We start from the raw sequence: 25,408 nt of genomic DNA, 5'->3' as shown, positions 1-25,408 counted from the left end.
AAAGTGAAAAAAAAATTAACAATTATCGGTAATTATTCTGATGATAAACTAAGTAATTAGCCTTGTTTTCATCATCAATTAACACCCCCTCAAAGAGCTAAAAGAAGTGTGTCGGTTATTATGGCATCTGAAGTGGAGATCAAAGCGGTATAGTTGCCCGAGATTGTCATGGCATTACGTCATGTTTTCGCGCCATGTGACACATCACTGTCTAATTGTACTTTCTCGATTCCTTAAATTGTTGAGAAGAAATCAATAAAAAAGTTTTTTCTTTATCTTTTTCTTAAAGCGAATGTGCAATATCCCGAATAAACTGACATGTAAATGTGTCAAACCGTGAACGATGATAGTGGATAGCCTACCTCTGTGACCTATTTGCCCTAAAGGAATTTTACATTATTGTTTGAAAAGAATATCTAACAAAGTGTTGTGTCAAAAAATACATGTACAATGAATAATTTAAAATTTACTAAAATCAGCAACAACATCATACTGCTTTATTTTAAAACCACATTTCTATTTACGTTCACGAGGTCACGTAACCTATTCTGCCGTGCTAACAGAAATCTGTTTGCCAAAAATCGTTTTACTCCATGTATTTAAATTGCTGCCGCTTTTTCGTTATTTAAGATTTTTTAATTGTGTTTTTTGTACATTCTGGTCAAAAGTCTGAATTTTATTACCATAGTATGTACCGTTTATTTACTTTAAGAAAGAAATAAATAAGTAAGATCGCGCTGTTAGAAATTTTACAAAACATTATATGAAAATTTGATCGTTTTTAAAGAATTTTGCCTACATTCCTGTGGATATCTTATTAAAATTGTTATAGAACTCAAACTGTATTAGTTCTCAAGCGGTGTTGAAAATTTGAAGCGATTATATTAAAAAATGAATGCACTATGCGCGTTTTTTGTGTCAAAAGTAACCGCGATGTAAATTAGATATTACGATAGGGCGCACGTGCTTGTGGAATGGAAAATTACCAGCGCGACATTTTGATATTTTTACGATTCGCGGGTAAATTCCAGTCAATCCAGGTAATTTTGCCTGATGTAATTTCTCAATTTGGTAAAGTTACCACGAAAAAACCACTCGCCCGATCGGTGGAGTAGTCCATTCGTGCAAAAAGCTATAAAAATAATAATATACTTATTTGCAAAAATATGCGGCCCGATTTTACCGCAAAAAAAGTTTAGGGTCGACGGTAAAAAAATAGGGTAGGTCGGGTCACCGGAAACAAACAACTTTTTTTTTACGCGTAGTTAAAAGTTAATTTGAATAAAAAATACATGTATCTAATATTTCTACTATCTAAAAAGGTAAAGGTAAGTTTTATTTACCATCGCTTGGTGAAACAATTAACATAAGCTGTATAGAGCTTTTCTGCGACCCTGTATTAAGAACAGTTAAAACCAATTATACCTCACCCCTAGCAATTTGCTGGTACCCATTTACAGCTGTGTTGACTGAGGCAATCCTGATAAAGTGCATTGCCCAAGGACACACCGCAATGGGAGTAGCCAGGATTCGAACCAGGGGCCTTCACCTCCGAAGGAAAGCGTCTTAGCCCTCTCGACCAATGCGTCTATATTCTCTTTGTGAATATTTGTGTTTTTATTGAAACAGACCCTGGTATCATTATAGTAAAATTTAATTAAGCAGATGAAGGGTTGCCTTACCCAACTCGTCAGTGCGTTTCAAAACACTTGATTGTTTTAGTCAGAGCAGAATTTCTAGCATATAATGCGGGTTTCAACTTTTAGAGAACTATGCTATCAGCGCTTTGATTAGAGTAGCAGATCATAAGTCACCGGCATTTCACTAGGAACTTTTCAACCGCCTATTTTCTTTTAAGTTTTTCATTAATTTATCATAGAACTTTCATTAGAAATAGTTGTAGGAAAAAGTGATGTTCTATAAAGATACATAAAGACGACCTGAAGTTGTCGTTTTTTATATAATACAAAAAAGGATATGAATTACTGACCTCCAACCTAATAAAGATTTAGTGTGTTGTAACCTATAGCGGTACAACTGCGCATGTGCAGTACTTCCGTTTGAGAGGCTGTCAGGAAGAAAGGGAAACTGGTACGTCATTTTATTTTTCATTGTTTGTCTATTTATGACATAGATAAAATTAAGTGTTGGCATTAAAATGGAAGAAATCTGTTCGATGGATCCGATTCACATATTCTTACAATGTGACAATGCGAATAAAAAGAAAACAAGTCACAGAAAAAGTCGATTCTCTAGCTGTTGCTTCCGTAATTTTAGAACGCTACGCTGTCTCGAAATTAGAACGAAGATCAAATTTCGAGAAAACAGCAAGAGACTATCCGGATTTATGTCCTTTTTTATTACGTGCAGAACATACAGATGTTTGTCCGGTTTGATTCAGTGCCAATCCTAAAGTCATTCCCAACGTTCTTCATCTTTTTTTAGAGGTCGCTTTCAAAATAAACATCCCAAGTTCAAGGACACGGCCTTGGCTAAAGTTAATCGAAGGACAGACTTAGTTTGTCTTGCGTCTGTTTCAGGAGGACTTTGTTGGATTTTTTTTGTAAAGGTAGATCTTATTTTATATTTTATTATTTCAGCTTGATGGTAGCATTGACAAATAGAGTTTTTACACAACTAAATTAATCAGAATATGCTTATTAGTTTGTTGCATCCTTGAAGATACGACACTTAGTGGTATCAGTCTATTAAACATTGTGATTAACTGTATATTACATTTATTTAGAATTATCTTTTAAGTTATAGTACAGTCAGATAAGGGTGTACAATATCATCAAAACTGAAGAAAATAATTATCTATACTACATGCTGCTATTTGCATTACATACATGCTGCTATTTGCGTTACATCCTGTCTGGCTATGTTTGATTTTTCTGAGAAAACCTACTGTAAACAGATTTGAATGAAAAATATGAAGGTGGAATAAATTCTACACTTAAAGGGGCAGCAGATTCAATTGTCCGTATTACCCAGGTTGTCCCAAAGCTTGTACGGACAAGAGAAATTTGACCAGAATTTACTATCATACGGACAAGTACAAAATAGCAATTGACAGAAACAGACAAGCAAGTCAAAATCAGATTTCGCCGCCCCTGACTTTCAAGACAAGTGCTAAACAGGTCCCAGAAAAGTCACTTAGCAATATAGTTATATGGGTGGTTTTCAAAATAATGAAGCTTTTTCTTTTCTCTCACCTTACTTTAATTCAGTTTAGTTTTAGAATGTATATTGGGACAAATTATATCCAACTCAATGTAGTCAATAAATGTGTGCAATTTCAGCTTAATGACTCAAACAGTTTTAAAGTTATTTTAAATTATATAGCTAATTTTGTCCCCTGTGCACCCAAAAAAGTGTGACATTTTAAATGAAGTATAGTTTTCAACTGTGGCTTACTTTTTAAAACCATGCTTTATTGTTACAGCTTTGGCTTTTTTGTGTAACTTAAACTCTGCACATTTAAATAAAATACTTCTTTTCATTACCTACATCTTATTGTTACCAATATTTCACATCTTGTGATGGAACCCCCTTCACAAAAAATAGTGAAAAAAATACTAAATTTAAATGTTGAACACTACAATTTCATAACCCTATTACTTTTCTAAAGTCTTAATGTTTTTCTAAGATCTTTATCCTTTCAGCTGTGAAGACACAGTATGATTTTTTTTTAATAAATCAACTTTCTCAGAAACTTGATGGATGTCTATACACCTAAAAATGTCCCCTGTGCACCTTTTCAGTTGTTAAGAGTCAGATTTCTTTTATTCTTTAAATAAAATGGGATTTTACTTTATTTTCCTTGAAAGGGAGTAACAACAGATACAAAAGCAGCGTTCAACTTCACATATTACTGACTGTTAAACATTCACAGAGCCAAAAGTGATGTCCCCTGTGCACCCTTTTTTGACATATATCAATTATCATAGCATTACAGTAATTTGTGGTGGCAGTTCTATATTCTTAGCAGTGTGAATGCAAAATTTAGGCATTACTTTATAATTTAGCATTATATAAGAAACCCTGGACAATTTAAAATTCATTGTTTGCATTTTCTTCTGAAGTTGCCAATTTTCAAGTTTAAAAGTGGAAACATCAATTTTATTGCTTCTTAAGCTCTTAAGTTTACCTAAATATGTAATGTTCACTAGTAAATATTGTGTAGTTAAAAGAATTTTACTTACCATGAACATATTCTATGAATAAATATTTTGATACAATTTGTCCCCTGTGCACCCTTTTTAGTAACATTATAAAGTATGTATGAATTTTACTATTCCATTTTATCATGCATGGCATTTTGTCATTTTTCTACTATGAATAAGCATTGCATGTAAACTAAATGATTTCAATGTGTTAGTTATGTATAAAGTCACTTATTTTTTCATTTAAAGCATTACATTCTGTTGAATTTTCATGTTTTTGTAGTGAAATTTTTCAATTTTGTAGTTATTATGTGGAATAAACTATTTTTTAATAGTATTTGTCTAAAGTTGATTACCATTAGTCTTTTTATGAATAGAAAACTAATAATGGATGAATATTACACTGATCTTCAGTATGTGTCCCCTGTGCATCTGTAAAATAACTCAATTTTGAGCTGACAATTCTAGAAATTAGAATTACTGGACATTCTTGAAATTTGGCATGTGGTTTATAAACATGCAAAGTGAGAGAAAAAAATAGGTTTTATAATTATATGTTAGTTATTTTGCATTCAGCAACAACTTTTCTAGGTAAAGTTTTATTTTCATGTCAGATTTGTGCAGAAAGGGTGATTTTAAAAACCAATGTCCACAAACATATGATTAAATAAGTTTCAAACCATACACATACACCCATTACTTATCATTTATGTTGAAAAAATTACTGTTATACATATTTCCTTGTCATAAAACACTGCAACATTTATCACCCATCTTATGGGAAAATCACTGAACTTTCAAATTAAAGGCTGAAATATTTTCTTATTGGCATGTCTCAACACTTTCTGAGAGTTATTTCCTTCAAATTTGAAGTATTTGCTATCATAAAAAATAGGTGACCACCCTAAGAAATAAGTTTGAATTTTCAACCCCTATGTCACACTTTTGCTTCATTATTTTGAAAACCACCCATATCTAGCAATATATAGCTAAAATAGCTATAAAACCAATAACAGTTGTTCAATATATGTCAGTATCAAATATAAAATGGTTATTATTTCATCCAAATGGATTCTTAGACAAAAGACAATCACAAAGAATGGAGATCTATGCAGTTTCAGTTTTAATACATTTTGCCAATTTCTGCGATAAGTCAATTCCTACAAAATTTGTCTTATGCAATGATGGTTCTCACTAGTGAAACATACTTTGATTATTTATTGCAAAGTACTGTTGCGTTTATTGAAAATGTGACTGCAAAGATCTAGGATTTGTATTATTGTCTTTCATCCTATAAATCATTGGGGAGCAATTATGACCATTTTGATTTTCACATAACTTTCATTATTGTTATTGATGATATAGCTAGTTATATCAGGGGCGGCAAAATCTGATTTTGATTTGCTTGTCCGTTTTTGTCATTTGATATATTTTACTTGTCCGTATAATAGTTATATAGTAAATTCTGGTCAAATTTCACTTGTCCGTACATGCTTAGGGACAACCTGGGCAATACAGACAATTGAATTTGCCGCCCCTGTATATATAGCTAGATTTAGATATAGCTAATTTGTGACTTTTCTGGGACCTGCGAAATATTAAGTAAGATGCTGTATTGTGAAAATAGAATAACTCTCTTGGCAAAAATAAAGGTTACATGTACCAGAAACATGATTGATTTTAAAGTAAACAAGGCTTGCTAGGACTAGAAAGATAATTTTCTGTTTGATATAATATTTGCAAAGAAAAGGTTGAGTAATTAAGTTAAAAAGAAATGATAGTAACATAACCCTAGGTCTGTTTTTCTTTCCTTTATTTGAATTATTATTTGTTTATTCCCTGTGATAGTAACATAATCCTGTTTTTCTTTCCTTTTTAAAATATTGCTTATTCCCTTAGTACCACGAAAATAGCATCAAACAGCTGATTAATATTACATGATTTGATGTTTTATAGTTACGTTCCCTCTACATCCTCTACAGCAGCTTTCAGAAAGTTGTAATGCTTTCTTTAAACATCCTATTATTTTGACTAGAAAATGATCTTTGTAAAATGAAACACTTGAAGTTAACCTTAAATGACCTTGATGCTTGATTGTAATAAATAGCTATATCTTTTTTGTTTGTTGTCTGATTATGATACTTTTTAGCTCGACTATTCAAAGAATAGTCTAGCTATTCTACTCACCCTGGCGTCGGCGTCACACCTTGGTTAAGTTTTTGCATGCAAGTACATACAGCTATCATTTAAAGGCATATAGCTTTGAAACTTATTTATTCTTTTTCTAGGTCAATTACTTTGGGGTTATAAAACTAGTTGATAGCACCAAGTCCCATAACTCTGACCTTCATTTTAGCCAAATTATGCCCCCTTTTGGACTTAGAAAATTCTGGTTGAAGTTTTGCATGCAAGTACATACAGCTATTACTAAAAGGCATATAGATTTGAAACTTATTTTTTCTTTTTCTAGATCAATTACCAGCTTCACTGGGTCAAGTCCCGTAACTCTGACATGTATTTTGGCAAAATTATGCCCCTTTTCAGGGGTGTGGAATTCCTATGTCCGACTTGTCCGACTCGGGACTTTTTGACTGCGGACAAGTGAGTTTTCGCATTCCGTTTGTCCGCGGACAAGCACAAATTTTCTGGTTTGAAATGAAAAAAGGAAAGAATAATATAGGAACGCTGAACAGTACTTCAAGTTTATGGAGTTTATAAAAGAATTTGATGTACGAAACGGATGTTTCGCCCGCCAAGGGCCTCTCGATTTCTCCAGTTTTGGGAAAACCATACTGTGTCTAAGTTTAGCAGCTCTTTCTCTGCGTTCTGATTGGTTCCCTATCATGATCTCGCGTGATTTTTGCACACGGTAACTTGTCGAATAGAAACCGGAAACGTAAACAATTATAACAATGTTTTGGACAAATTTGTTCAACTGTTACAACTTCGTCTGCCAACAAAAATTGAAGTAAATAGTCAAAGCACAAAGAGCTCACTAGTACGAGTCAGGAAGTTTCATGTTTGTTTTTCTAACAGTCAGAGAGTGCCATGCTTTCTCACATGGGTTCACATGGCATGATGAGCAGTCTTTAGGTATTATTGAATGTTCGACGGCCTCGCGGACGAACACAAGCTAAAGTGTCAAAAGCTTATTTTTTGAAACAGCTACAGTATTACACTTTGTTATGTTCGCTTTTGTTGCTATTTGTAGATTATTGTCCAAAATAAAGAATTATTTGCATGCTAAAATTTTGAAAATCCGGGCAAGTAAGTTTTGACTGAGGACAAGTAGATTTTTAAGTCCCATTTGTCCGTGGACAAGTGAAAAATATTGGGATTTCCACACCCCTGCTTTTTAGACTTAGAAAATCCTGGTTAAAGTTTTACATGCAAGTTACTATCTCCAAAACTAATGCAGATATTAAATTGAAACTTCACATGTGTCTTCGGGGTTATAAAACTAGTTGATAGAATCAAGTCCCATAACTCTGACATGTATTTTGGGCAAATTATGCCCCCTTTTGGACTTAGAAAATCCTGGTTAAAGTTTTGCATGCAAGTACATACAGCTATTACCAAAAGGCAGATAGCTTTGAAACTTATTTATTCTTTTTCTAGGTCAATTATTAGCCTCACTGGGTCAAGTTCCATAACTCTTAACATGTATTTTGAGCAAATTATGCCCCCTTTTGGACTTAGAATATTCTGGTTAAAGTTTACATGCAAGTTTCTATCTCCAAAACTAATGCAGATATTGAATTGAAACTTAACATGTTTCTTCGGGGTTATAAAACTAGTTGATAGCATCAAGTCCCATAACTTAGATACGCATTTTGGTCAAATTATATCCCCTTTCGAACTTAAAACTCTTTCGATATTTAACATTTTGGGTAATTATTTCCTGCTTCTGTGACAATATTTCGAATAGTCGAGCTTGGCTGTCTTACGGACAGCTCTTGTTTCATTAGTATTTATGTTTTACCTAGTTCTTTCCAATAAGAAATGTTGCCTAATTTCCCTTTTATGTACTCTCTTCGCCAAGTAAACTTGCCACATGTCAGCTCATCCCCATTTTGGTGGTTTCATCCCTCTTGAATAGTCTTGATTTCAGATGGTTGATTTCAACTCATTTTGTTTTTTATTTTTTAGCTCACCTGAGCACAAACTGCTCATGGTGAGGTATTGTGATCACGCTGTGTCCATCCGTCAAGTTGTACGTGGTCAGCATTTGTGTTAAAACGACATCTTCTCCAAAACCATTGAATGGAGTTGGATGAAACTTGGCCATGATGTTCCTTGGGTGGTCCTCTACCAAAGGTGTTCAAACAGTTCTGCTTGGTTGCACATAGGGGCTGCCACAGCTAAAAATAGAAAAAACTTCAAACAACATCTATTCCTAAACCGGTGGTCGGATTTTGATTTTACACAAGCGGTCCTTATGCTACCTCTACCAAGATTGTTCAAACTATACCGATTCTTCAAAAAACTTGACCGCCGGTGGGCATGGTCACTTTTATGTATATTTAGAGGAAACTTTAAAAATCTGCCGTTTTTAAAGCCGTTATTTGGCTATATTCCCAATGCCAAAAAGTATGCATTTTCCAAAAATGAGTGCAAAATGCCCAATCTACATCATGAAAAAAAATTCATCAAATTGCACGACTATTGACCAAATTATAGACAATTTTGTAATGGAAGTATATTATTGTTAAAGAGGTTGTACAATGTAAAACAAGTGTAGGAATAGGTCCTTAAACACATCCTCAGGGATCACTTTGGCAGATACTATTATGAGATTAATTCCCATTTGCCTTGAATCAATGAGATTTTTGACAAAATGAATGGGATTTTTTCTTTTTATAATGGGATTTTACATCAGCGGACAGCTTTTATTACACTGAAAAGCAAACATCTGTTTATTTGTAAGAACAATTATCTTGTAAATAAACAAAACAGTTCCTTTCAGAGACACCTTAACAACTCTAAAATTCAGTGCCAGGAATTGCTGAATAGGTTGATGAAAGTTGTAACCAAGTCTTGGGTCCACATGCATTTTTCCCCTAATGATTTTACTTCAAAGCTGCTTTGTCAAAGTTGAAGTTCAGTTATGTTTTAATCTTTCACAACAATTTTAAAGTCAAACTTGTTTATAACCCTACCCTCAACCATTTCGTTTGGAAATTCAGGCGTTCAACGGTTTTTATGAAGGGACGTCACTTCACCGGGGGTTTCTCCACCATTTTGTTATTCTCATCGCTATTCATCCGCCCGAATGGAGGCAGAAAGTTTGGCCTTCCAGATGCTTAAATTTCTGTTTCAGTGGTATTTTGAAACATCGCGAAAACAGATAATTTTTGTCTGGTAGTCATAATCATCGGACGCTCTATGGAGATAAAAGCGAAATTCAAGCGCCTAATTGAACGTCATACGAAAATTAAGTAACGGCAAGACCGCATTGCAGTGAAAAGTTGCAATTTCGGCAAAGATCTACGGCCAGGCGGATGCGATTTTTAAGCGCATTTGAGCAAAATTTATGCGATTTTCACCAAAATAATGCGAGAATATCGCAAAATCGCGGCCAAAAGTGATCCCTGCATCCTAACTATATCCTATGGGACTAAATATTTCCCAATTTGGAACATCTATGCGTCAGAATTCCCAATTTTGGGGGTATAGGCTATGTTCCCAAATTAGCTAGAAAAAAACCTGCAGATGGTCCTTTCGTGACCCTTATCAAGATTGTTCAAATCATACCGATTTGTCAAAAAACATGGCCACCAGAGGGCGTGGTCACTTTTCTCTATATGTATATAATGGAAACTTTAAAAATCTTCTTGTATGACACTGCTTGTCCGATTTTAGAATAATTTTACACAAAGTCCTTGTGTGACCCTCAACCAAGATTGATCAAATTATTTTGGTTTTGTCAAAAAATATGGTTGCCAGAAGGGGTGGTCACTTCTCATTATATGTATATAGTTGAAACTTCAAAAATCTTCATGTGTGAATCACTGAATCTGCTGGCCCAATTTTAAAACTATTTTATATAATGGTCCTTGTGTGACCCTGTACCAAAATTGTTCAAATTATTTTGATTCATCAAAAAACATGGCCGCCAGAGAGCGTGGTCACTTTTACCTATATGTATGTAGTGGAAACTTAAAAAAAACAAAATTGTGTGAAACTGTTGGCCCGATTTTAAAATAATTTTACTCAGTTAGTACTGACCCTCTACCAAGATTGTTCAAATTTTTCCGGTTCGTTAAAAAACATGGCTGCCAGGGGTGTGGTCACTTTTCTTCTCAATCAATAATAGCTAGAGCCTTGATATTTGGCGTGTGATATCAGATTTGTAATGTCTACCATAATTGTTCAAATTGCCCTAGGTTCAAAAGTGTGTGTGTCCTGTATATAATATAGGCAACCTAACTCTGTATGTATACAAACACACCTGAAGCCTTGTACAAGCTAGAAAAAAACCTGCAAATGGTCCTTGTGTGACCCTTATCAAGATTGTTCAAATTATACTGATTCGTCAAAAAACATGGCCGCTAGAGGGCGTGGTCACTTTTCCCTGTATGTATATCTAACCATTTCCTATCAATAACTTGAGAACCACTTTATCCAGAATGTTTAAAACTTCAAAGAATGATTGGACATGCGGATTAGATGACCCCTATTGATTTTGGGGTCACTGTTAAAGGTCAAGGTCACAGGGGCCTGAACATGGAAAAACATTTGCAGTCAGTAACTTGAGAATCACTTTACCCAGAATGTTGAAACTTCATAGCATTATTGGATATGCAGAGTAGATGAACCCTATTGATTTTGGGGTCACTCAATTAAAGGTCAAGGTTGCAGCAGGCAGAAAATAGAAATCAATTTCCAGTCAGTAACTTGAGAACCACTTGACCCAGAATGTTGAAACTTCATGGGATGATTAGTCATGCAGTGTAGATGACCACTTTCGATTTTAAGGTCACTCTATTAAAGGTCAAGGTCACAGGGGCCTGAACATGGAAAACCATTGCCGATCAATAACATGAGAACCACTTGACCCAGAATGTTGAAACTTCATAGAATGATTGGGCATGCATATGTCGTAGTCCAAACTGGAATCTAGGCAGATTCTGGATCTGCCTAGATTCCAATTTGGCCTAGACCAAACTAGAATTCCAGTTTGGTTTAGACTGATTCCAGATCTGCCTAGACCAAACTAGAATTCTAGTTTGGCTAGACCAATTCCGAATCTGCCTAGGCCAAACTGGAATCTTCTTGAAGATAAATAATTAAAATCCAAAAGTTCACTGAACTGAATGTCTTTAACATTCACACTTTCAACTAGATTATCAATGCAACACCTGTGCCAGTAGTTAATTGTAATAAAAGGAATGAATTAGTATTTTTAATTACACTTTAACATGATGATATTATTTGCTTTTATCTTTTGTTCCTGTAAAAATTGATTCTTCAGTTGTGCAAACTTGAAGATGAAAGGCCTACCTTTATAATTGTTACTGTTAAATAAGATAATCTTCAAAAGGAATTAATAACAGTTTTTAAGGGGCAAATATTTGGTTTCATTATATTATTTTGGGACATGTTTTTAAAATACAATTAAATATCCCTTGTAAATAGAGTTTTTTCCTTACATGTATTCTTCAATGCTTTAATGCAAAAAATATAAACCAGAATATCGATTTTCATCTATTACAAATAATTTTTTTTAACTTCATAACAAATATTCCAGTTTGTCCTAGGCAGATCCGGAATCGGTCTAGCCAAACTAGAATTCTAGTTTGGTCTAGGCAGTTCGGAATCGGTCTAGACCAAACTGGAATTCTAGTTTGGCCTAGACCAAAACTAGAATTTTAGTTTGGTCTAGGCAGATTCCGGATCTGCCTAGATTCCAGTTTGGACTATGACACATACATGTAGTAGATGACCCCAGTTGATTTTGTGGTTACTCTATAATCTATAAAGGTCACAGGGGCATGAACATGGAAAACCATTTCCGGTCAGTAACTTGAGAACCACTTGACCCAGAATGTTGAAACTTTATAGGATGATTGGACCTGCAGAGTAAATGAACCCTATTGATTTTGGGGTGGCTCTATTAAAGGTCAAGGTTGTAGCAGACAGAAAATTGAAATCAATTTCCAGTCAATAACTTGAGAACCATTTGACCTAGAACTCTCAAACTTCATAGGGTGATAGGACTTAAGGAGTAGATGACCTCTATTGTTTTTTTTGGGTCACTCCATCAAAGGTCAAGGTCACAGGGGGCTGAACATAGAAAGAGTAAAAAACTCTTTCTGATCATTAACTTCAGAACAGCTTGACCCAGAATGTTGAAACTTAATAGGATGATTGGACATCAGAGTAGATGACCCCTTCTGATTTTGGGGGTCACTTGATCGAAGGTCAAGGTCACTGGGGCCTGAACATGGAAAACCATTTCAGATTCGTAACTTGAGAACCACTAGGCCCTGAATGTTGAAACTAAGTGGGATGATTGGACATACCAAGTAGATGTCCTTATTGCAGCCAACCGTCAGTGTCTATCTGACTTGCGCTCCTGTCCCATATTGACTTCTACATGACTAATAGACTATATGCGTTTGGGGAGACATGCGCTTCCCTACTAAAGCATCTTTTAGTTTTAAAATGTTTTAATTTCACCTGCTGCTGGACAGGAGCCTGAAAGGTTTTGTCAGATCTCTATTACATACTCAAGCAAATTTCTGCCATTTGTGACTATTATTTGGCTATATTTATAAAATTAAAAGTAACATTAACAAATCCAGCTGATAATACTCTAACAGATTATTCCTTTTTTCAGATAATTCAGCATGGCAAAGGTACAACAAAAACAACCTCAACAAGAGATAGATGATGATGATAATTTCTATGAGGTTCATCACATTGTTGTGCAACACTTGGGACAAGTTCCTATAGGCAAAGGTGACTTCAGTAAGCTGCCAAAAAAGGTGCAGAAGTTTGTTGCCAAATGGGTAAGTAATAGTTTATATCATAGTCCTAAAAATTGAAGATTTACTTCAAGTTTTCTTTATAGATCACCTGAACTAAAGATCTGCTGTCCACCATCTGGTGTTAGCTTTTCACCATTAAATGACTTTTCATGAAGCATCAATTGATAGATTATCTCCAGGCTTGGTCATAGCATCTTTGTAAGGTCTTCTCTCGAGTTTGTTCAAATGGTTCTGCTTAACTGATTTTAGGGGCTACCAGAGCCCAAAATAGAAAAACCTTTTAAGGACTGCTGCTTCTCATGAAAGAGTCATAACCAAACTTGGTTCAGTAGCATCCTTCTCTTTAAGTTAGTTCAAATGGTTCCGCTGGAATGGTTTCAAGGGACGCCAGAGCTGAAAATGAAAATTCTTCTCATGAACCGCTTGATGGATCATCATCAGACATGGTTTGTAGCATCCATGTAAGGTCCTCTCAGATTTGTTCAATTGGTTCAACTAAATTTAAGGGGCCACCAGAGCTAAAAAAAAAAAAAGAAAGGAAAACCGCTGTATGATTTTAAACTGCATGATGGATTGTCACGAAACTTTGTTTTTAGCTCACCTGAACCGAAGGTTCAAGGTGAGCTATTAGTTTATAGGTGGTTGGTCCGGTGTCTACATTTTCACTTAAACATCTTCTCCTCTGAAACTACTGGTCAGAATTACACCAACCTTGGTCAGTAGCATCCTGGCATGGCCCTCTGTCAAATTTGTTCAAATGGTTCACCTTGGCCCCTTACAGGGGCAGCCAGAGCTGAAAATAGAAAAACCTTTAAAAAAAACTTCTCATGAAACGCTTGATGGATCCTAATCAAACTTGGTCTTTAGCATCATTATAAGGTCAGGTCACAAATTTGTTCAGATGGGGGCATTTGGCCCCTTTTAGGGGCCACTAGTACCAAAATTAGAAATATCTTTAAGCAACTTCTTCTCATGAACTGCTAGAAGGATCTTCATCAAAGTTGGTTTGTGGCATTATTATAAGGTCCTCTCCCAATTTTGTTCAAATGGGGGCACTTGACCCTTTTTAAGGGCCACTAGAACTAAAACAAGAGCACCGCCTTGCGGGTGCTGACGCTCATCTGATTTTTTTTGTGTAATAGAAATATTGTCCTACCCATGATTTTCTAAGTCTAAAAAGGGCCATCATTCTTGCAAAAAGCAGGATAGAGTTATGTTTCTTGATGTACAGTGTCCACTTATGATGGTGAAAAACTGTTGCAAGTTTTAAAGCAATAGCTTTAATAGTTTATGAGAAAAGTTGACTTAAACATAATACTCAACCAAGAAAATGATTTTCTAAGTCCAAAAGGGGCAATAATTATTGCAAAAAGCAGGATGGAGTTATGTTGCTTGCTATACAGGGTCAACTTATGATGGTAAACAAGTGTTGCAAGTTTTAAAGCAATAGCTTTGATAGTTTAGGATAAAAGCTGACCTAAACATAAAACTTAACCAAGAAAACTGATTTTCTAAGTCCAAAAGGGGCAATAAATCTTGCAAAAAGCAAGATGGAGTTTATGATTCTTGACGTACGGGGTCTGCTTATGATGGTGAACAAGTATTCCAAGTTTCAAAGCAATAGCTTTGATAGTTTAGGAGAAAAGTTGACCTAAACATAAAACTTAACCAAGAAATCTGATATTTTCTAAGTACAAAAGGGGCCATAAATCTTGCAAAAAGCAAGATGGAGTTATGTTTCTTGCTATACAGGGTCAGCTTATGATGGTGAACAAGTATTCCAAGTTTCAAAGCAATAGCTTTGATAGTTTAGGAGAAAAGCTGACCTAAACATAAAACTTAACCAGGCAACGCCGACGCCGACGCCGACGCCGACAACCGCTCAAGTGATGACAATAACTCATCATTTTTTTTCAAAAAATCAGATGAGCTAAAAAGGAAATGACTTGAAACTTCTACTTATGAACCGCTTGATGGATCTTCATCCAACTTGGTCTGTAGCATCATTATAAGGTCCTCTCCCAAATGTGTACAAATGGGGGTTGTTGGTCCCCCTTATAGGGGCCACTAGAACAAAAATGTAAATGCCTTCAGGGTTAGACACTAACAGTGTCCCAGGGGCCCGAGGATCCCAAATTTTGAGGAGAAACACCAACTTCTAAAAGATGGGGTTCCGGCTGGATACCTGGTTTTGTCAATTATAAATAAAAATAAAGATAAATATCTGTTTGAAATATATTGTAAGATATTTTGCTAATAAACAGTTAAAATATGTATGTACCTGAGGTGGAAAGTTAGAGCCAGTCCTGAATTAAAAAATCAGTAGTTAACAGATGCTTATAAATTGCGTGCGTGTAAAGCGTCTCTGGATATAAACGTGAAATAAGAACTCTTGACTTGTTTTGACATTAGTTGCGATTTTTTAGCTCGACTATTCATAGAATAGTGAGCTATTGCACTGGCCCAAGCGTCGGCGTCGGCGTCCGCATCCGCGTCCGCGTCCCGATTTTGGTTAAGGTTTTGTATGTAAGCTGGTATCTCAGTAACCACTTGTGGGAATGGATTGAAACTTCACACACTTATTCACTGTGACAAACTGACTTACATTGCACAGGTTCCATAACTCTATTTTGCTTTTTTACAAAATTATGCCCCTTTTTCGACTTAGAAATTTTTGGTTAAGGTTTTGTATGTAAGCTGGTAACTCAGTAACCACTTGTGGGAATGGATTGAAACTTCACACACTTATTCACTGTGATGAACTGATCTACATTGCACAGGTTCCATAACTCTATTTTGCTTTTTACAAAATTATGCCCCTTTTTCGACTTAGAAATTTTTGGTTAAGGTTTTGTATGTAAGCTGGTATCTCAGTACTTACTAATGGGAATGGATTGAACTTCACATACTTGTTCACTATCATGATCTGACAAGCACTAAGCGAGTCCCATAACTCTACTCTCTTTTTTTAGCTCGACTATTCGAAGAATAGTCTAGCTATTCTACTCACCCTGGCGTCGGCGTCGGCGTCGGCGTCACACCTTGGTTAAGTTTTTGCATGCAAGTACATACAGCTATCATTTAAAGGCATATAGCTTTGAAACTTATTTATTCTTTTTCTAGGTCAATTACCAACCTCACTGGGTCAAGTTCCATAACTCTAACATGTATTTTGAGCAAATTATGCCCCCTTTTGGACTTAGAAAATTCTGGTTAAAGTTTTACATGCAAGTTACTATCTCCAAAACTAATGCAGATATTGAATTGAAACTTCACATGTGTCTTCGGGGTTATAAAACTAGTTGATAGCACCAAGTCCCATAACTCTGACCTTCATTTTGGCCAAATTATGTCCCTTTTGGACTTAGAAAATTCTGGTTAAAGTTTTGCGTGCAAGTACATACAGCTATTACTAAAAGGCATATAGATTTGAAACTTATTTTTTCTTTTTCTAGATCAATTACCTACCTCACTGGGTCAAGTCCCATAACTCTGGCATGTATTTTGGCCAAATTATGCCCCCTTTTGGACTTAGAAAATTCTGGTTAAAGTTTTGCGTGCAAGTACATACAGCTATTACTAAAAGGCATATAGATTTGAAACTTATTTTTTCTTTTTCTAGATCAATTACCTACCTCACTGGGTCAAGTCCCATAACTCTGGCATGTATTTTGGCCAAATTATGCCCCCTTTTGGACTTAGAAAATTCTGGTTAAAGTTTTGCGTGCAAGTACATACAGCTATTACTAAAAGGCATATAGATTTGAAACTTATTTTTTCTTTTTCTAGATCAATTACCTACCTCACTGGGTCAAGTCCCATAACTCTGGCATGTATTTTGGCCAAATTATGCCCCCTTTTGGACTTAGAAAATTCTGGTTAAAGTTTTGCGTGCAAGTACTTACAGCTATTACTAAAAGGCATATAGATTTGGAACTTATTTATTCTTTTTCTAGATCAATTACCTACCTCACTGGGTCAAGTTCCATAACTCTTAACATGTATTTTGAGCAAATTATGCCCCCTTTTGGACTTAGAAAATTCTGGTTAAAGTTTTACATGCAAGTTACTATCCCCAAAACTAATGCAGATATTGAATTGAAACTTAACATGTTTCTTCGGGGTTATAAAACTAGTTGATAGCATCAAGTCCCATAACTCTGATATGTCCCCTTTTGAACTTAAAACTCTTTTGATATTTAACATTTTGGGTAATAATTTCCAGCTTCTGTGACAATATTTCGAATAGTCGAGCTTGGCTGTCTTATGGACAGCTCTTGTTTTCAAAATTATGCCCCTTTTTCGACTTAGCAGTTTTTGGTTAAATTTTTGTATGTAATCTGATATCTCAGTATCCACTAATTGGAATGGATTGAAACTTCACACACTTGTTCACTGTCATGATTTAACATGCACTGTGAAGGTCCCATAACTCTACTTGGCATTTTTACAAAATTATGCCCCTTTGACTTAGCAGTTTTTAGCTCGACTATTCGAAGAATAGTCTAGCTATTCTACTCACCCTGGCGTCGGCGTCGGCGTCGGCGTCGGCGTCGGCGTCACACCTTGGTTAAGTTTTTGCATGCAAGTACATACAGCCATCAATTAAAGGCATATAGCTTTGAAACTTATTTTTTCTTTTTCTAGGTCAATTACCAACCTCTCTGGGTCAAGTCCCATAACTCTGACATGTATTTTGAGCAAATTATGCCCCCTTTTGGACTTAGAAAATTTTGGTTAAAGTTTTACATGCAAGTTACTATCTCCAAAACTAATGCAGATATTGATTTGAAACTTCACATGTGTCTTCGGGGTTATAAAACTAGTTGATAGCAGCAAGTCCCATAACTCTGACTTTCATTTTGGCCAAATTATGCCCCCTTTTGGACTTAGAAAATTCTGGTTAAAGTTTTGCGTGCAAGTACATACAGCTATTTCTAAAAGGCATATAGATTTGAAACTTATTTTTTCTTTTTCTAGATCAATTACCAACCTCACTGGGTCAAGACCCATAACTCTGACATGTATTTTTAGCAAATTATGCCCCCTTTTAGACTTAGAAAATTTTGGTTAAAGTTTTACGTGCAAGTTACTATCTCCAAAACTAATGCAGATATTGATTTGAAACTTCACATGTGTCTTCGGGGTTATAAATCTAGTTGATAGCAGCAAGTCCCATAACTCTGACCTTCATTTTTGCCAAATTATGCCCCCTTTTGGACTTAGAAAATTCTGGTTAAAGTTTTGCGTGCAGGTACATACAGCTATTTCTAAAAGGCATATAAATTTGAAACTTATTTTTTCTTTTTCTAGATCAATTACCAACCTCATTGGGTCAAGTCCCATAACTCTGACATGTTTTTTGAGCAAATTATGCCCCTTTTAGACTAGAAAATTTTGGTTAAAGTTTTACATGCAATTTTAACTATCTCCAAAACTAATGCAGATATTGATTTGAAACTTCACATGTGTCTTCGGGGTTATAAAACTAGTTGATAGCAGCAAGTCCCAAAAACTCTGACCTTCATTTTGGCCAACTTATGTCCCCTTTTGGACTTAGCAAAATTCTGGTTAAAGCTTTGCGTGCAAGTAAAATACAGCTATTACTAAAAGGCATATAGATTTGAAACTTATTTTTTCTTTTACTAGATCAATTACTAACCTCACTGGATCAAGTCCCATAACTCTGGCATGTTATTTTGGGCAAATTATGCCCCCATTTAGACTTTGAAAATTCTGGTTAAGTTTTACATGCAAGTTTCTTCCCAAACTAATGCAGATATTGAATTGAAACTTCACATGTGCCTTCGGGGTTATAAAACTAGTTAAATAGCAGCAAGTCCCATAACTGATATGCATTTTGGTCAAATTATTCCCCCTTTTGAACTTAAAACTCTTCTGATTTTTAAACCTTTTTGGGTAATATTTTCCTGCTTCTGGGACAATATTTCGAATAGTCGAGCTTGGCTGTCTTACGGACAGCTCTTGTTTGTTAAGTTTTTGTATGTAAGCTGGTATCTCAGTATCCACAATTGGAAAGGATTGAAACTTCACACACTTGTTCACTGACAATGATATAACATGCATTACAGAGGTTCAATACCTCTACTTTGCATTTTACAAAATTATGCCCCTTTTTCAACTTTTGTATTCATTCAATTGACAAGGCTGTTGAATAGTCGAGCGTTGCTGTCCTCCGACAGCTCTTGTTTTATATGTCATATTAAGAGGGGCCCCAAAATTTGAGGAGGACCCAAAGATTTAAAAAGTAGAGATTCCTTTGTGCACCCTGTTCAGATAAGTTAGTGTCAAAGGCTTCTTCTCATGAACTGCTTGATGGATCTTCATCAGATTTGATTTGTAGCATTATTATAAGACCCTTGACCAAAATTTTTCAATTGGGGACACTTGGCCCCTTTTAGGGGCTGCTAAAGCTAAAACTAGAAATACCTTTAAACAACTTCTTCTAATGAATGGCTGGGTGGTTTTTCATCAGACTTATAAGGTCCTCTCTCAAATTTGTTCAAATTGGGGCAGTTGGCCCCTTTTTGGGGGTTGCTAGGGCTAAAAGTAAAAATACATTTTAATCATTTAATGCCTACTTATCTTGAACCACTCAGTGGCTCTTCATAAAAAAAACTTAATGAATATATTTGTTCAATAGAAAAAAATAAGCGAGGAAAGAGTAAGTACACCTGAATATTCAGCCTAAGATTCCATCTTGTTACGTCTAAGGTGTTGCTTGTTACTTAAAATATTAAAAGTAACAGAAAAGCAAACTAGCATCTGTTAACAAAACAGTTTATTTTTAAAAATAACAATTCCAATACTTTGAAAATATTAACTAGCAGTTATGTCCAGTTCTGATTTGAAAGAATAGTCCAAATCCTGTCCTGGTCAAATTTAAATCCAGTCAGTATTTAATATTTCCAAATTCCTCACAAAATCCAAACTGTAGCAGGGCTCCAAATAAGATGCGTATAAGCGTAAATTACGCTTTGAAATAATGCATATACGCATGTCTGCTAATTTTTTAGCGTATAAAAACGTACATGAAGTTACAGAAACGCATGCAATGACTTTTTACTAACGTAAACTAAATCTGAATCGTCTGGATGCTTTACATAACAGAGCACAATCAGCATTCATTCTGTCACATTGAACGTACACAGGCATTGAATGGTACTCTATAAACCTAGGTTAAACTATATTATACACTCAATGCGCAAGAATTATGATGAGTAAATACTCATAGGCCAAAAAAATTATCTGAAGCCCTGCTGTAGTGCTACCATCCTTAAAAAATTGTTTGTTTGCAATTGCCCAACCCAGAATTTTAGCATAAGGTTGGTAGATAGTTTCTTTCTCACCAAGGTATTGATCTTTTTGATCACACACACACACACACACACACACACACACAGTATTTCAAAATAATTTCAGACATTTTCTTTCCACAACCATCTGCCAAAACTGTTCAAGCAAGTAACTCAGGTGTGCGACCAAGGGCTATCATGGCCCTCTTGTTCATTTTATGAGCAAAGAAATAGACTTTGTTGATTTGACATGATTATTTGTTGAGCTAGTAGAAGTTTTGAAAACATTTACCAGTGAAACATGATACAAACTTGTAAAAACTTGTAAAAAGTGGAGCATTCATGATGGTCATTTGAAGCAGTCAAGTACACTGTCCTAATGTTGCAATATTTCAGGTACAAAAATGTAAGCCAAGAGCTCTCTACATTTGTGATGGGTCGCGGGCTGAAGCTGATGAAATAATCCACAAGCTTGAAGAAAGAGGACTTCTCCACAAACTTACCAAATATGACAACAAGTATTATGATCCTTATATACTCAATTCTCGCTGGGATGAATAAGCCATTTTAGATAAAATGCCATTCTATGATTTGATGGATCTTTAACAAAGTTTTAGCATACTTTCACTGCCCTCTGCTGCAAATAGGGATTTAGAGTCAGAAATAGAAAAACTTTGCAACTTGGTTCTAGCGACTTATAATGGATATTCACTAAACTTTCAGTGTGTAAAGATAGAGTTACAAAAAAAAATCAGTGAAAACCCCTGTATTTTCAAATCACTTATTGACAAAATTTATACGTACAATTTGAACATGTATGTGATCATCTAAGATGTGCGTTGGCTTTGTGAATTTATAGCAGAGGACTTTCAGTTTCTTTTATATGCCAGTTTTAGAAAAACCGAACGTATAATGTGATGGATTAGGTAGCTTTACTATGAAGAGGAGATGTGCATATTAAGTTTGTGTTCTTGTCTGATGACTTTTGACAGAGTTAACTTAGTATACTATATTACCATTTCTTGTCCATAGCATTCCTCAACAATCACTAGCTAGAATTCATCAAAACTTCATAAGAAGCTTCACTCCCAAGAGGGATGTTCATATTGTCTTCTTGTTCAAGTCGGATGATTTTTCACCGAGTTATTGCTCTTTGATTATTCAGCAGTGGTATAGTATAGTACCATTTCTTATCCAGAGTATTTCTCAGCATCCACTGGATGGAATTCATCAGAACTTTATAGGAAGCTTCTCTCTTAAGAGGAGATGCACTTATTTTCTTTATGTATTGGTCAGAGGATTTTTACTTGGTTATTTCCCTTTCATTACTAAACATAAATAAGTCGGAAGTATTTCTCAGCAACGACTGGGGAATTCATACCGATATTTCTTGTTAATTGATGTTTGATTAAGGCATCCTGTTTCCAACTGATTGTCATTCAAACTGATATTTGAAAAAAAGGCCTGTGCTTTTAAGATGTAGAAGTGAGTTGATTTTTATACCCCCATGAAATAGGATGTCTGCCGCTGGTGGTGGGCAGATGGGTGGTGTCCACTAAAGTAGTCTGCTCTCTAACTTGAACAGTTCTTTCTAGATGATCACCAAACTTGGTCACAATATGTATTGGCATGATATAGCAGCCAATATCGATAACCAGCTGGATTTGCACAGAGAGTTATGGCCCTTGAATTACTAAAAATTGTGAAAATTGACAGAGTGCTCTGATAACTTCGGTAGTTCTTATCCAATGGTCACCAATCTGGGTCACAATGCATATGGGCATGATATCTCACCAACTGGATTGTCCAAGAGGCTCATGAGTTAAGACCTTTGAATTAACTGAAATTGCAAAAATTGACAACTACTCTGCTTAAGGAGATAGGTTACCTTGTTACCAGGGTAAATTCAAATTAGTTAATTGTATTGTATTTTGTGTAAGTTAGTGTTTTAGCTGTTTTACAATCTCAAGTCTGTTTATATCTGTCCCTTTGAGTACAAGTTTTATCCAGGTTTGAAGTACATGACCCTCCGAAGGCATATATGTCTTCCCCCGACTGGGTGAAACATATTCTTTTTGCCCTGTCTGTCAGGCCGTCCATCACACTTCATCTCCGGTCAATAACTGGAGAACCATTTGACCTAGAACCTTCAAACTACATAGGATGGTAGGGCTTATGGCATCTTCTAGTTATTATTAAAGAAGAAGGAAAATATGGATATTTAACACTTTTCAGGGTATTTCGGTTTCACTGTTATCCGTAGAAGTCTTCGTAGTTGATAATTTTATTTAATATTCATGCATACGCTTAAAACGTATATGTTGCTGGGCTCGTGTTTTCATGGTAACGCATTTTCTCTCATTTTTAAACAGCCATGTATGATAATGGGTTTTTCGAGATAAAAATATTTTGGCAAATAATGGCTGTATAACAATAGTTCAAATAATAAAATGCTCAGAATTACGTACTTTCAAGATAAAAGCTATTAATTTTGTGCGGTAACTGACACATGACGTTGATGACGTCATTTTAAGGCAACAATGTTTTGTAGCGTTTCTGTGGTAATTTATTCATTATTTCTGCATTATTAAACTATTAAGCATCAGATCAGACACAGGTTAATGACTTTTTTATAGAAAAATAAATATACAAGCACATTTAGTTTGTCGTAAACGTTGTCATAAATCCTCAAGTTAACTTCCGGTTGGGCATGCGCACATACAAATATTAGGGTAACCTACCTCCTTAATAAGTAGAGCATTTTAAAAGTAAGTAATTTGCTGGACAGGTGTATATTGTGACAATTTACAAATTTTGTTTAATAGTGACATTCAAAATAAAGTGTAAAATTGTACCCTTCTATAGCTACATCTGTCGCACCGACCCTGCTGACGTAGCAAGAGTAGAGTCAAAGACATGGATGTGTACAAAAGACAAGTACACAACTGTACCACATGTAGCGCCAGGTGTCCAGGGAATTCTTGGAAGATGGTGTTCTCCAGAAGATGGCAAAAAAGCTTTGGAAAATTTTGATGGCTGTATGGCAGGTAGGATTTTGATAAGATTTCATGAGGTTTTGTTGGATTTATCTGCTTTACAGATTTTTATGCTCCCTGAAAGTGGGAGCATATAGCATATAGTCACCACCTTGTCCGGCCGTCTATCTGTCCATCCGTCACACTTCTTGTCGGGAGAATAACTCAAAAGGTATTGAAGATACCAAGTTGTAGGTTACAACACACTAAATAGCTGTTCTTCTTTATTATTATCCCCTGCCGAAGGCGGAGAGATATAGTTTTGGAGTTGTCTTTCCGTCCGTCCGTCTGAAGCCATATCCATGAAGTGGTTTGGAATATTTGAATAAAGCTTCCTATACATGTTCACTACTATAAGCCTGTCAAGTTTCAGTCAGATTGCCCAAGTAACACCAGAGTTATGGCCCTTAGTAGTTTCTAGTGTTTACTGTATAGGGTACTATAAATATGGCATGCAATTTCTGCTTGATAACTTGTGACACATTTGACCTAGAACTATGAAACTTAAATTGAATTTAGATCGCCATAATGTGGTAGTGCACACAGTTTTGTCAGGATCTCTTCATTGACATCAGAGTTATTGTCCTTTAATTGTATTGGTAGAATTTCATTAAACTTCTTTCATTTTTTCACATGAACATTTATTATCAACATGTGAAGTTGTGTACCCATACCTGGTCAACCCCACTGCCCTGGAATGGACCCCCCCCCCCCCCCCCCCCCCCCACCCCCCAACCCAACAATTTTGGTGTTTTTTTTTTTCTTCTTTTTTAAATCTTAATAAACCTTCCATGAATATTTATCAACATGCAAAGTTGTACCCTCCCCCCACCTCGCTCCTCCACCCAGTCAGTCCCACAACCCCGCTAATGCACCCCCACCCAGAAAAGTGGGGGTCATTTTGATGCAAGAAAAATATTTTCAGTCAACCACACAAACTGCAAAATCAGCTAACAAATGAGACCCAAAATTGTAGTGGTGGTATATGACCTAAGATTCCATGACAAATTCTGTCATCCTATCATTATACCCGGAGATACTAGTATCTGGGGGCTATACTGGATTCTGGTCCGTATGTCGGTCCGTCCGCCGGTCCGTCCATCCTGCATTTCTTGTCCGGGATATTTCTCAGCAACCACTGGTTGGAATTTAGCAAAACTTCGTAGGAAGCTTCACTATCAAGAAGAGATGCGCATATTATCTTTGTGTTCCAGTCAGGTAATTTTTCACAGAGTTATTGCCCTTGGCTTATTCAACAGTAGTATACTATAGTGCAATTCTTGTCCGGAGTATTTCTCAGGAACCACAGGTTGGAATTTAGCCATACTTCATAGGAAGCTTTACTATCAAAAGGAGATGCGCATAGTGTCTTTGTGTTCCGGTTGGATGATTTTTCACCCAGTAATGACCCTTTGATTATTCAAAAATAGTATACTTTAGTACAGTTCTTGTCCGGGATATTTCTCAGCAACCACTGGTTGGAATTTAGTGAAACTTCATAGGAAGCTTCACTATCACGAGGAGATGCGCATATTGTCTTTGTGTTCCAGTCAGATGATTTTTCACAGAGTTATTGCCCTTTGCTTATTCAACAGTAGTATACTATAGTACAATTTTTGTCCGGAGTATTTCTCAGGAACCACAGGTTGGAATTTAGCCATACTTCATAGGAAGCTTCACTATCAAGAGGAGATGCGCATATTATCTTTGTGTTCCAGTCAGGTAATCTTTCACAGAGTTATTGCCCTTTGCTTATTCAACAGTAGTGTACTATAGTACAATTTTTGTATGGAGTATTTCTCAGGAACCACAGGTTGTAATTTAGCCATACTTCATAGGAAGCTTCACTATCAAAAGGAGATGCGCATATTATCTTCCTGTTGGGGTTGGATGATTTT

At 35.7% G+C, this 25,408-nt stretch overlaps 1 protein-coding gene across 2 annotated transcripts in view; it reads left to right on the top strand.

Moving 5' to 3' along the window:
• The first annotated feature begins 1,971 nt into the window (after positions 1-1,971).
• The window catches only part of LOC123549390 (phosphoenolpyruvate carboxykinase [GTP]-like), a 51,823-nt gene continuing 28,386 nt past the window's right edge, over positions 1,972-25,408 (top strand). The window contains exons 1-4 of one of the 2 annotated variants that reach the window (XM_053545429.1): positions 1,972-2,091; positions 13,009-13,180; positions 20,872-20,993; positions 23,341-23,522. In XM_053545429.1, coding sequence (XP_053401404.1) covers positions 13,019-13,180; positions 20,872-20,993; positions 23,341-23,522 — 466 coding nt within the window. In that variant the 5' untranslated portion in view covers positions 1,972-2,091; positions 13,009-13,018. Of the gene's footprint in view, positions 2,092-2,416; positions 2,570-13,008; positions 13,181-20,871; positions 20,994-23,340; positions 23,523-25,408 lie in introns of those variants that run through there. The other variant, XM_053545430.1, reaches the window with a different exon arrangement.

This window comes from Mercenaria mercenaria, chromosome 6 (genome assembly GCF_021730395.1).
Source record: "Mercenaria mercenaria strain notata chromosome 6, MADL_Memer_1, whole genome shotgun sequence".
In the NCBI taxonomy this organism is placed as follows: Eukaryota; Metazoa; Mollusca; class Bivalvia; order Venerida; family Veneridae; genus Mercenaria; species Mercenaria mercenaria.
This window is presented reverse-complemented; position numbering and strand designations above follow the sequence as displayed.